The 14116-nt window shown below is 39.1% G+C and overlaps 1 protein-coding gene across 1 annotated transcript; it reads left to right on the top strand.

Annotated features, from left to right (window-relative positions):
- The first annotated feature begins 378 nt into the window (after positions 1–378).
- LOC116322399 (prolactin-releasing peptide receptor-like) lies at positions 379–8712 on the top strand. Its single transcript, XM_031742448.2, has 3 exons — positions 379–438; positions 3679–4157; positions 6613–8712. The coding sequence occupies exons 2-3, from the start codon at positions 3709–3711 to the stop codon at positions 7244–7246; spliced, it is 1083 nt and encodes a 360-aa protein (XP_031598308.1). The 5' UTR covers positions 379–438; positions 3679–3708; the 3' UTR covers positions 7247–8712.
- Positions 8713–14116: the final 5404 nt, after the last annotated feature.

Below are 14116 nucleotides of genomic sequence, written 5' to 3' on the forward strand. Positions count from 1 at the left end.
TCTGATCTTTTTGACAATAACAGCACTTCGATGGTGTGTTAAGTCAGAAGGTTACTGGCAGTAAACAAACAGTTCAGCAAGCAATTAATTAAACTACTGTCAGAGCGAGTCCTGCACATGCCTGTGAACACAGCTCTAATTATCTTAACTGTCACCATTCCCAGATCTCTCAGTCAGACCGCTAACTAACGTGTTGAAGATCAAACGTCTTTGGCAAGTCCAACCTAGACTTTATTCTTTTTGGAACTAAACTATCTTATTGGCATGTCTCTCACCCACTCTCTCTCCCTCTCTCTCTCTCCCGCGCTCTCTCTTCCTGTCTTTATAAAACTGCATTCAGCCCGAGCTCACTCACTGTGGAGAGGCACACAAGGAAGGTCTGCTCTTCACACTCCTCACACACTTAACTCGTCGTTGCACCGAGAAACAGCAGCACAGGTAGGTTATCGGCTGATTGTTTTTTTTAAGGAATTTTCATGTTATTGTATTCTTTTTAATTTTATTTTATTTCAGCTGCACCTTAAGCAGTAACATTTTTCTTTTTCCAAGTGCATAAAAATATCTAATTAGAACAGAAACAAGCAGAGTGTTTCCTGTTTTTCAAGCTCTTCCAGTCACATGTAACACAAGCCTCACAGGTAGGGGCTTATGTTAGGTAATTTCAGAATGTTATATATATTTGGCAACTACACGCTTATCCCCCCTTTTTTTTTTTCAGTTAATGCATATAAAGGTATAAATTGGTGTGAGCTAATAGCGTTGTATGCCAGACCTCTTTTATGTAAGGCTTCTTGGCATTTTGATCCAATAAAATCAGAATTCTAACATAAAATCAGATTGCAAATAACTGCTGGCATTGACATGTGAAGCTTTCTATTGTTGGAGGGTGAGTGTGTAAACACAAAGGAACCAAAAAGACATGCATATGTCACCTAATGCTAAATAAAAGTGTTTTGGAACAGTTAATTGTTCTTGATATGAAATATTTATTAGTGTGTCAAGAGGAAAAGTTTAGATTTGTAATATTGCAAATATCTGAATGAGAAGAAATTTGCATTTTTTTTTTAAATAAATAACAAAATACTAGTAAATAAGAAGTGCTGGAAGGGTGTACAAACCTGTATCTGGGACGGACATATGAGAAAGATGAGGCTGCTGGAGAGCTGGCAGGTTTATCTGAAATCTTACACAATGAAAAACATCAGCATAGCAACAGGACACAAGGTGGTGGTCACCCTGCATTAGCGAAGACTCTCATGGGCAGAAATTCTGCAGCAGGCAGATGTTTCTAGATATCCGGGCTCTTCTGCAGATGTACAACATAATGAGCTTTGGACAGGAAACAAAAATAGTTAGCAGAGGACACTGAGTCCAACAGATGAAAGAGCCATAAAGCCTTACTTTGAGAAGTATTTGGAAGAACTCCAGCAGCATCATCAGCTGAGATTCACCAAAAACCAGTGAAACCCTGATACCCCTATATACAGTACAATACACAGAATTCTGTCATAAGTGATCTTTCTGAAAGATGAGAGTTTATTTGCCCGGCCTGTAAAGAAAGCCAAGCTCATCACCTGAGTTAAGGGCAGATAAGGAACCCTGCAGCAGGTTCTGGGTTCCTACAAAGCTCTGATGTAAAAAAAAAAAACAAATCAATGCATTAATATTGGGTTAGATATAGATACAATAACATTAAACCTTCATCCACATAAGAGCTGTGAAAAGTTCTCTAAAATGCTTGTATCAACCTTAGGTGATAATAGCATATTAATTTGTTGTTGTTCTTTTTTTTTTCACTTATACAACGTTTATTGATAGCACTTTATATTTTGTCACTTTGGAGCTCTTTTGGTGCACAAGACTCCATCATTTTTTCTCCTCATTCACATTCAGGTTACTATGTCATTTGGTTTGAGCCTCATTTGTGTGGAAAGTAATTTGGGGGAGCAAAGTACTTTTTATTTGTGCAGATCTGATCTTTTTAACCACATTTAAAGCACCAGGGTCAGTCTTTTAGACCTGTCAACATCCATTTGGCAAATCGGAACTGAAAGAAAATACACTCTACAAGTGTGAAAAAGCCCTGTCATACATACAAATTATGGAGTGCATAATTTGTTTATTGCCGAAATCTGTGTAAGAGGTTCAAAGGAGAGACTTGTATTCAATTGTACCTGAAATGAACAAAATCCTGAACAAGCACCAGCAAACTATGGAGGAAATCTGATCATTTTTTCCAGTCTTTTCATTTTTTCACACTCTTGGTGAACATTAGGATTAGCTGTCAGAATCAGTCCTTTGCATCAATGGGAGAATTAATATGAATGAAAAAAAAAAGGCCTTGACAAAGTACAGTTGAGTCCTTAGTTATTCTGTGTACTGCTACACTAAAGAGCAGTATATGTGTCAAATGTAAAAAGAACAGAATGAGTACAGAAAGTCACAGTCTGTGCTGCAGCTGCAAATGATGTAATCTGGTGAGGTGAAAAGGACAGAAAGATTTTCATGAAATTATGCGCAAAAACAAAACAACCACAATAATAAACCTCATCGATTCTGACTGAGCCCTTTTTAGACTTCATTTCAAAACACCACTGCTTTGAAGAGAGGCTCCTGTTTCATCATCTATTTGCAAATTACTACATTTAGATAATTACACGACATATTGCATCAGCAAGCTGGCTTCAAAATAAGACTGTGAAGTTATTTTGCACAGGAGATTTATTATTTAGAAATTCAGAAATTTCCGTCCGGGTGCTCCATATAATGGCATCCCAGTGCAATTTTGAGGAGGTTACCAGCCTTGTAAACTCAACAACGATGCCTGCAAGAGCTAGTTTGATAGATAAATTAGTGTACATTTGTTTTCCTTCGTTTCTTTTTCATTCCATCTGGTGGCGTTCCAGTTGTCACCTTCAAGGACAGGTTTAACATCGATGATGATAAATCAGTGAGTTTTGGCTCGCTGATTTAAAACAGTTTTTTACTAATTAAATATCTGTAGTTCTTTTAAGTCTTCCACAAGTCTTCGAACCACAGAGCCCAGAGTTGTTCGGTCCCACCTTGCAGTTGTGAAGCTGTTCCTGGTTCCACTTTTCAGGCACACAAAAACAAGGAAGTGGTTAATTTAATTTTACGCTTAAATGTTTCCTCCCATTAATTAATTAACTCGCAATTCCTTCTCTGCTAGGTGGCATGTGACAATAACCAGAAAGGGAAGCAACATTTTAATCAATTAATATAATGCATAAAAATGAAGCATCTTAGTCGTGTTGAATTATTCAGTCGATGCAGAAAAGTGCTATAAGCAGTAAGCTTAATAATCACAGTTACGAGATGCAGTATGTGCTCTAACATTAGATACAATCATATGGGTTGACATTCTCAATATGCAGACTTAAGTAGAGAATGCATGGTGGGCTGTTCATTCATGTTCAAATGCATTCATAACTATCATAATAATGTCTTCTTCTCTTCTCTCCATGACCAACACTTTCTGTGTGTTGCTTTTACCATAGCAAATTGCTGTTCCGCTTTCCAAATGTCATGAATGGCTTGCAGCAGAATGTGGTTACATTTTGTCCAGTCTTGGATTGATTGGACAAAACTGAGATTTTACCTTTGGAAAAGTTAGAATGTTGTGTTGTTTCACTGTTTTTTTGTTTTTTGTTTTTATAGTGCAGTTACTGGCAGACTGATTCTGCTCCCATGGAGGGTAATCACAGTGGTTTGACTGGAAGCACACAACCATCTATGCTAGACAGACAGACTGATGGGCACATTTATGAAGTTGCAGTACAAACCAACTCCACCAACCGCAGCTCCCAGTTTGCAGATGTGGCCTTGCTGCAAACTTTCAAACCTCTCATCATCCCCTTTTACGTTCTAGTGGTGGTGGTGGGTGTCTTTGGGAATTACCTGCTTCTTTATGTCATCTGCCGAACCCGGAAGATGCACAACGTCACCAACTTTTTCATTGGAAATCTGGCCTTCTCTGACATGCTCATGTGTGTGACCTGCGTCCCCTTTACTCTCGCCTACGCCTTCAACCCTCATGGTTGGGTTTTTGGGCGCACCATGTGCTATCTGGTGTTCCTCGTCCAACCTGTCACAGTGTATGTTTCAGTCTTCACACTCACTGCTATTGCTGTGGACAGGTGAGTGCTCCTCGTCTCATGCCAGATCTTCTTTAGATCAAAATTTAATATTTCAATTATTTGAATTCTTTTAAATGTTTTTCCCTTTGTCTTTCGTGCTCTCTCTCTCTCTTGCTCTGTACATATATATGTATATATCTCACAAACAATTCGAAAAGTTTGAAAACACATCACATCTCAATGGCAAAAAAAAAAAATCCTCTTGGATATCTACACTGATATGGACTGGGTAATGTGTTTGGTACAGAAGGCTGCCACATCATTTGATGGAAATAAAAATGATCAGACCCTGAAAACACCCCAAAAATCAAAATGAGAAATTGATGCAGCAGGTCAGTTCATTTTGTCGAAATTTCATTGCAGCAACTCAAAATAGTGTTCAACAGTTTGTACAGATCCCACGTGCTTGTATGGATGTCTGAAAATGTGAAGGGATCCTCCGAATGAGATGATGGCTGAAGTCCTGATTTCCTCCTAGATCCTGGACAGTTTGAGGTGTAGCCTGGCAGAATCAGATGGACTGAAACATACTGTCCCAGAGGTGTTCTACTGAATTTAAGTTAGTCAAGCCTGGGGGACAGTCAATGGTATCAATTGCTTCATCCTTCAGGAGCTGCCTACATACTGTCATCACATGACACAGGGCATTGTCATGCACCACGAGGAACCCAGGACCCACTGCACCAATGTAGGCTCTGACAATGGGTCCAAGGATTTCATCCTGATACCTAATAGCAGACAAGTTGCTCTTGGCCAGCCTACAGAGGTCTGCGCATCCCTCCCCAGACCATCACTGACTCACCATCAAACAGGCCATGTTAAACTAGGTTATAGGCCACATAACCTTCTCCACAGCTTCTCCAGACACCTTTCGCGTCTGTCACATGTACTCAGGGTGAACCCACTCTCATCTGTGGTAAGCACGGGATGCCAGTGGTGGACCTGCCAGTTCAGATATTGTATGGCAAATGTAAATTGGGCTCCACGGTGCCAGGCAGTGAATACTGTGGAGGATGTCGGACCCTAAGGGCATCTCTGTGAAGTCTGTTTCTGATTGTTGGAACATTCACACTGGTGGTTTACTGTAGTTCATTTTGTAGGGCTTTGGCTCTGGCAGTGCTCATCCTGTTCCTCCTTGCACAAAGGACCAGATATTGGTCCTGCTGATGGTTTAAGCACTTTCTACAGCCCCATCCAGCTCTCCTAGAGTATCTGCCTGACTCCTGAAGTCTCCTCCATTATTTTGAGACTGTGCTGGAAGACACAGTAAACCTTCTGGCATGGCACGAATTGATGAGTCATCCTGGAGGAGCTGGACTACCCGTGCTACCTCTGTAGGGTCCAGGTATCGCCTTGGGCTACCAGCAGTGAAACTGACCCTAAATGTGAGAAAAGATGAGCAGTGTACAATTGTCAGTGGCCTCCACCTGTAAAACCAGTCCTGTTTTGGGGATTGTCTCACTTTTGCTCTTCTAATGTGATAATTTTTAATTTCATTAACAGCAAAACGGCTGAAACTCATGAAGAACTGCCTTTTTGTTTGTGGTTTCATGATTCGAAACATGGACAAAGTGTGACAAATATGTAAAAAACAAAAAAAAGAATAGAAAGAAATCAGGAAAGGAACAAATACTTCTTCACAGTATATATGAGAGAGCTGTAAATTTGATTATAAATTGCAATTATAACTCATTATGATTACTTAGAAATGAGACATTAGTTTAGAAATTAGGGAGATATGAAGGAAGACTGATTACTGAGTGTTCCCTTTTCATTGAGGTGACACTTAAACAATAAAGATTTTCCACTCACAGTTAGTAAATTCATGCCTCATTAGAACTGAGCGTATAACTGAATGCATTAATTCAATTACATGAGCTCCAGACCCAGACAAACCCTAATTATTCAGCTGTATAGGGTGTTCATCATTAAACTCCTGAGACATGCAACAGACCTCAGATTTGAATGGGTCTGCTCACTGGACCCATAAAAATTCATTGATCTTTAGTTAAGTTTCCAATTGTACTTTGCATTCAATCTACTGCAATGTCTCCTCCTTCTAAGGGGAAGACATTAACATGAAATGAAAAGTCCCTTTACTTTTAAAGAGAATATAATGCTGCTGTCATTTTGTGATGCACAACTGGGTTCAGCCTTAAAGTTTAAAATATAAATAATTCACTCTTTTTCCTCGTGGACTGTGCAGGTCACGGAGTCTGCTCTGTCTTTTCTAACAAATTTGATTGCCCTTTAGTGAAGCATGTCGAATGCAAAGTAACTGGTTATGAGAAAATGATTCAACTTAACATTTATAGCCAATATTATGTAACGCCACGGGCAATGAGCTTGTATTATAATTGTAGGAGTTCACGAATGCATTAATAGCCATTCATTAATTAAGCATGAGCACCTTCCCTTTCTTTTTTTATAAAGTACTGTTCCTTATTCATTGCAGATATTATGCAACAGTTCACCCCCTGAAGAAGCGGACCTCTGTGGCGACCTGCGCCTCTGTCCTCACTGGGATCTGGCTTCTGTCTTGTGGCCTGGTAGCTCCAGCAGTGACCCACACCTATCATGTTGAATTCAAAGAGGAAGGCTTCACTATCTGTGAGGAGTTCTGGTTGGGTCAGGAAAAAGAAAGACGTGCTTATGCGTATAGCACCCTGCTGGTCACTTATGTCCTCCCGCTATCGGCTGTTTTTGTCTCTTATCTCTGCATCACTGTGAAACTGAGGAACTGCGTTGCTCCAGGCCACCGGACGCAGGACCAGGCAGGCGCTCAGCAGGCTCGCAAAAGAAAGATCTTTCGCTTGGTCGCTCTCCTGGTGTCTGCCTTTGCGGTGTGCTGGCTTCCTATTCACGTGTTCAACGTGCTGAGAGACATTGACATTCACCTCATTAACAAGCGTTACTTTTTGCTCATCCAACTGCTGTGCCACCTGTGCGCCATGAGCTCCTCCTGCTGTAACCCCTTCCTCTACGCGTGGCTTCACGACCGCTTCCGCACCGAGCTGCGGAAGATGTTCAAGTGCCATCATCGCATTGGAGTGCCTGCCAATCACTGTGCCGCCAGCGTGGTATTGTAATTGACTAGTGAAGAGCATCCTCTGTTGTTAATTTAGTGTCATTTTCTGACTCATCCTGAGTGCAAGTGGAAACACTGGTCTCACCAGCAAACCCATCCATCTAAACATTCGTGGTAATGCAGTCATTAGTTATAAAGCGGGTTAGGGGTGGATCTCAGGTGGTTTATTTTAATGGGGACCATGAAAATGTGAATTCATTTTCTTAGGAATCCCCCCCAAAAATTAGTAGCAGAGTAGAGATTGTGAACGAATAGACGATCTGTTAATTGGCATGAGCAGTAGCGTTTAGGTGGGAGTAGCACCTGTTTATTTAATATCTTGTGTGAAAGGCTGATTATTTAAGCCAAGACAAGACTCAGAGGACCCAAACCAGGCTAAGGCAAGCATGAGTGCACCCATCTACTTTCGTGGCTACTTGGATCCACACATTTCATTTGTATGGGTTGCCATGTGCCACTAGCTGAAAGATAAGAATCCCTGCTAACAAGGGGGGAGGGTGCATATCAGCAGCAGATTTCATAAATATCAGGCAGTTAGAATTCAGACTTCCCTGTCATGGATCACAGCGCTGTTTGAAAAGAAATGTTAATATTAAAAAAATGTTTGTAATAATTTGTTTAATAGTAATATTTCCAGTGAATTAGAGGAGATAAGATCAGAAGGGTTTCAGCTTTTAATCAAAAATGACAGAGAACATGTCAGACGGGTGTAGCTTTACTGGATATGAATAGTAAATTAAACCACGAGTTCAAATTGCATTTGGAAACCACAAAGGTGGTTGTTTGCACCAGGGGGTCTGGTGTCAGAGCTAATCCTTGTGTAGTGCGAAATTAAATTCATCAGCTTGGTCCCTAAGGCCTACATTTCCTGTATTTGATGAATACGCGGCTTAAGTCATCAAATTATTTTTGATAGCATAATATAATTGCTGCAGAAAAATAATCATACTGTGGCAGTTGGCTCAATGTTGCTTTTTCTGTGCTGTGGTTTCTCTTGCTTCCGCTGGCTTTTGGAAGTTTGTACATAATGGGAAAGACTGGTTATCCAGGCAGAAAAAGAAAAAAAAAGAAAAAAGAAAAAAGAAATAGGTCATGTTAATGCAGCTTTCTAATAAAATTGTCTACTGCATTTACCAATATGTTACACTGAACTGATAACAGATGAGCTGCCTGGTTGTTTACACCGTCTTTAATCCAGTTTTATTTAGTTTGCACAGCAGATGTTATGCTTCTTGCTTTGTGTTCTCTGTGTGCACATCTGTGCCTCTGCAGCAGAGTCAACAAATTTCAAATGTTACAACGTGCTCTCTTTCTTTTTTCTTTTTTCCCATCATATTCTTATATAAAAGGACACAGTATAAATACATCGTCAAAAAAAGTGTTATAATGATCACATAATGTTTAAAATGATGTAAATGATGTGGTGTGGCGTGTAACAACAGTATACTGTAATGTGTAGCATGGAAAATCTGAGATTAAATTCAGAGATGAAATGACCTCGCTGTTTCAGACCAGCCTGTGTGATGGCAGTAACGGGAAGGAAATTATATCCAACTTGGTCAGAGTGCAGCTGCACAGCTGAATTTACTAATTAAATGGAAGAGGAGGATGAAAAGTGTTGTCTGCATATCAATTAGGCCTGTTAGGACACTGAAAAAAAGTGATAATTTATTGATCTCCCCAATCACGTCAGAATACTTGCTACTTGCCAACAAAGATGTTCACTTCCTGCAGTGGGTGTTTTTCAACACTACAACACTCAGTTAAGTAGGTGGAAATTTGTATCATCAACTCATTCAGTCATGTATGATTTTGTTTATTTTATTTCTGTGTTTTACTTTTAACCTGCAAGCTGATGGATTTTTTTTCCCAATATTATCTGCGTTTTTTCTTGTTTGTTTGTTTTGTTTTGTTTTTAACAGAGAAGGGAAATCATCATTTTGGGTTGTCTTTTTAAGTGGATTATTAGCTAATGCTGGCAAGTGTGATGGATTTATATACCACACAGGATCAACACTGATGTTAAAAACATTAAGCTGCAAAAGTCTTCATTTCTTTCTGTTGACATTTGTTGCTATTTCGCTCATTTTCAGTCCAGTCCTTTTACCTTTCATAGGAATGTCCCATTGGCTAATACACTTAAAAGGCACCTAACTCGAGGGATGAACCAGTGATGTGTCTGCACACAGCAGATATCTTAACGAAGAATTCATTTTAAGTGTATGTTGTAGTTCTTTGTCACTAGCAGCATGCTGCAAAGCTCATCATAATTTCTTTAAATTCCTTCCCTTCAGTCTTTGAAAAATGTTTTACAGGCATAAAATAATATTTTTACACCAACATTGTGATTCCCAAAGAGCTAATACCTGAAAACCTGCCAAATCTCCACATGGTGTGCAGTGTGTCCTTAAAATATGAGGTAATTAGACTAGTGGAAGAAAAAAGAAAAGAGTTAGGCCAAGAAAAACCCCCAGATGAACAGTATCTGAAAGTCATGTCCTTAAGATAAAGACGAGGGAAAATCCAGCAAAGACCGGATACAAGACCCGAGAGATGCATCTCTGGACTTTCTTAAGCACTAACAGGGTGAAAAGGCTGAGGTATGCCAAATTACACAAGAGCTGGATTGAAAATCAGAGACAACAGGTTTTATGAACTGATGAATACAAATTTGACATTTTTAGTTCAAAATAAGCATTAGTAGGTACAAAGGTCAGGGGAGAAGTACAACAGTGAGTGTCTACAGCCATATGTAAAACACGGTAGAGGCTGTGTCTTGGTTTCGACTGCATTTCATCCAATGGTGGAAAGCATCTATCTAGAAAACATCTGATTGGCAACAGCTTCATTTTTCAGCATGACAATGATCCTAAATACACTGCCAATGCAGTAAAACCACACCTGGATAGAAATATACACAATGGTACTGACTATCAGTCATGGATTGGCCTCCCTAAAGCTTGAACTTAAACATAACTGAAGCAGTGTGGGATCATGTTTGACAGTAAACAGAACAAAAGACAGCCAACATCCGAAGAAGAGCTTTGAATGTCCATCAAGAACTACTGCTAAAGACTACTTAAAGAAATTACAAGAAAGCTTCAGGCGGTGTTGAAGAACAAAGGTGGTCATACCAAATACTGACTTTTAAGCTTGACTGTGTTATTACCTAACATGCTGTATTTCCATGTATGTTTACACATGTTTCAATAAATCACTGCACATATTCCCATTTTCCTAGCAAAACATAAGGAAATGAGAGGTAGCTCCAGAGTTTTGCAAAGTGCTCTAACAAACAAACACTAAAGTATACACTATAATTTCAGTTACCAAAACTTTATAACAAAGGGTTTGAAGTGCAACAGCAGGACATGTAATTTGTCAGATAATTAAAATGCTGCAAAAGGCAACAAAGGCGCAAACACACCAGAGAGGTTGAGTTCAATGACTCCAGTTAAGAGGAAAATTATCCACAGAGACCCAAAACTTGTACCAGTAAACATGCTTTTTGATCAAGAGTTTAAATGGGATTTGATAGGTGGTTTTAGGCTAAGATCCAGTGTAGCAGTGCGGTATGATGATTTGGATTGTGAGCCCCAGTAGAGTTTTCTTTGTGTGCAGGCTGTGATCAGCTGAACTGTTTTTTGTGGATTTAGACAATTGATTCAACAACATTTAAGAATATTACACAAGGTATCATGGCAGCATTCTCACCCATAGCAAGTACAAAATTAATATAAAAGATAGCATTTTATGAGTGAAAATAAAAAGCATGACCAGCCTAAATTTAAATTGATAACTGCTACTGTTGCTGAATTTGATCAATCAATCAATAATAAAAAATGATCTATACTGAATTTCACTTAAATAAAGGTACCTGTCATCAACAGACAACAGCAAACTCTTCTTTGATTGTTTTTCTTTAGAGAAAAGCCACATTTATGCTCTTTTACCTTTTTTACCTGGTTGTCTGCACCCTATCACTGCAGCCCACCGCACATATTGAGAACTAGCTCTACCAATCCATCTCAGTGCTCATTGCCAAGTAACCTGTTTAGCATTCACTAAACAGCTTAAAATGTTCATACACTTGGGATAACACAAGTTGATTATAATTCAATTTGTTTTTACAGGTTTTTTCACAACATAGATTAACTCTCATCTTCCTCTCCTGTCCTCTCTTTATTACATCAGTTCTTTATATTATCACACATTAGGCTTTTTCTCAATGGAAAATACACATTTCTTTTATCTCGCTCCCATTTTTCAGCACTTGTTAGATGGCTATAATACAGAATTTCCACAACAACAGCTGTGACATCTGTGTGCATGAAAGCATGACAGGGATAAGAAGGAAAACAGGATGTGCAGAGGGTGCAAGCAGGACCGTGGGATGCCACTTTTTAATTTGTTGAGCAAGTACCTCAGTGCGATCAACTGAAAAGACTGCCAGGCTGCAGCACGGGAAAAATAATGATGCTTGGTATTACTATGTATTTAACCACCCAATCAGATTTCATTCATAATTAGCAGAAAATTCCAGAACGTCATTCCAGATCACTCTGTCCCACTTCAACACCAGTTTTTTTAAGCTGGAAGGCTGGATTATTTGTTTTTACATCTATGAGGACTGACTGAGTTTTGAAGTCACACTACAAGAGGAACCCCCAGTTTTGGGCACTTATTTTGTTTGCTTGATTTTTTAGCTCTCAGGTGTGCCACCTATGTGAATCTTTTATTATCTATTGTGGGAATTTTGAGTTTTAAGCTGCATTGTGTTCAATAACAATAATTTTCAAACTGAGATATTTCCTGTTTCAACAAACTTTTTCACTGAAGTGAAACGAGAATTGGACGTTCACTCAACACAATGTAGCCTCAGGATAACAGGCTTTTTCTACAGCAGATACGATTCCTCATAGTAGAAAATGCTCATGTTAGTGGTAACCTTAAAGCATCCCTTTGAAAATCCTTGTAGTTCATACAACAAAGAGGCAGCACACACACAACCTGAATCTACTTCAATATGTCAACATGACTTCAGCAAAACAGGCTTATTATACTCCACAAGCCACTGTATCTCAGGTAGAATTTGTGATGTTGTCACAAAAATGGTCTGTCAGGGGAAAAAAATTAATTGAACTTTGTGGTTTTGATGTTGGGGCGAGTTTCTGTCCATGTCCATCTGGTATATGAGGAACTTCATACATGATATGCAGAAGAAAGCTCTTTCAAATGGTGTCCATTAGTATGAGTAATTTGATCTTATTAAACTGGATCACATGTTAGGAACTACCAGAGTGATACTCAAACCTTAAACCCGATGCTTGTTCAACTGCTCTTTAAACTGGGCATCGGAATGAAGACGTAAGGCGATTTAAGTGACTTTACATGTAGCACTGCTACTGGTGCTGCTATTTCAGAGTATATCAGAAACTGCTGACCTACTGGGATTTTCACACACAGCCATCTCTGGAGTTTAGAGACTACTGGTCTGAAAAAGAGAAAATATCCAGTGAGTGGCAGTTCTCCCGCCAGAAGTCAGAGGTGGACAGTTAAACCAATTTAACTTAATAAACATGAGTGGAAAGTTTATAGGAAGAACAACTTGTTACAGCCAACATATGCAGAAGAGCATCTTGAAACAGATGTACTAAAACAGCAGAAGAGCACATCGGGTGCCACTCCTGACAGCTAAGGTCAGAAAACTGAGGCTACAATTCAAACAGGAAAAGACAAGACTGGAAAAATGTGCTACCTCATCTGATGACTTATCATAAAAAACATGCCTTAACCATGCCTTGTACCAGTGCTTCAACTTGTTGGTAGTGCTGTAATGGTGTGAAGATCCCTTAATATCAATTGAGCATCATTTAAACTCCACAGCCTACCATCTTCTTGAACATTACTATGAGCTTTCAAATAGCCTCCAAAATTTGAGTAATGTTTCCCGCATCTTGTTGAATCTATGCCACAAAGAATTAGGGAGGTTCTGAAGGCAAAAGGTTCACCTGGGTGCCAGCAACATGTAACTAATGAAGTGGCCAGTTGCTGTTCTAAAGCTTCTAATTAGGGCAATGAGGAAAAGAGTTACAATTCTCATACAGAACAAAATATTACCAGTATTAGTTTTAAAAACTTGACTATTTTGCTTTGTTATTTACAGCGTCCTTAAACAATGCACCAAATAAAGCAGCAAGTAAAGAGGATGCAGTGTCCTGTGCAAAAGCACCATTAGACATTTATTTTCATCACTACAAATGTTGAAGAGGAAGTAAATATTTCATGAAATCCAACAGAGGTTGAGAATGCAAATGCATGCCTGCTACTTCTATACTTTTGAATTTTCTTGGAAATAAAATACATTGATCTCCTCTCTCAATATAGCAACAAAGCTGATTGTTTTGGGAAGTTCAACTGCAGGTAATTCCCTCATGGATTAACCCAAATATGACCTTTGAAATGGAAACTGCTACCAAAGATAGATGAAGAATGTACAAACGAGTTCCAATTAAAAGTCTTTCAGACATTTTACTCTTAAACAAAACCTTTGAGCTCTGCTTCCATAAGTCTGACATTTGAGCCGTTGACCTGCAAATGTTATCCTTACACGTGGCTCCAACCCGGTACTAGCAAGGTGTAAGTAAAGAAGTGGCTGGTGAGTGTATATTTGACTAATTACCAGAGCTCTACTCAAACACATCATTTGATTTCACTTACATTAGTTTATTACTTTCTTTATGTTTGTTTGCTGTGGACTCAGCAGTAATTGCTCCATTTATAGCCATGTGTTATTTGACTGATGAGAGCTCTAATATAAGAGAACAAACAGAAAAGCCATCCAGAAATCATAAAATGTCATGACACACTG

The sequence above is a fragment of the Oreochromis aureus genome, linkage group 7 (genome assembly GCF_013358895.1).
Source record: "Oreochromis aureus strain Israel breed Guangdong linkage group 7, ZZ_aureus, whole genome shotgun sequence".
NCBI classification, from domain to species: Eukaryota; Metazoa; Chordata; class Actinopteri; order Cichliformes; family Cichlidae; genus Oreochromis; species Oreochromis aureus.

Coding starts and splice junctions, on each gene's coding strand:
- LOC116322399 (XM_031742448.2), top strand. CDS start 3,709: ATGGAGGGTAATCACAGTGGTTTGACTGGAAGCACACAACCATCTATG. Junction 4,158..6,612: donor ACTGCTATTGCTGTGGACAG/GTGAGTGCTCCT, acceptor TATTCATTGCAG/ATATTATGCAACAGTTCACC.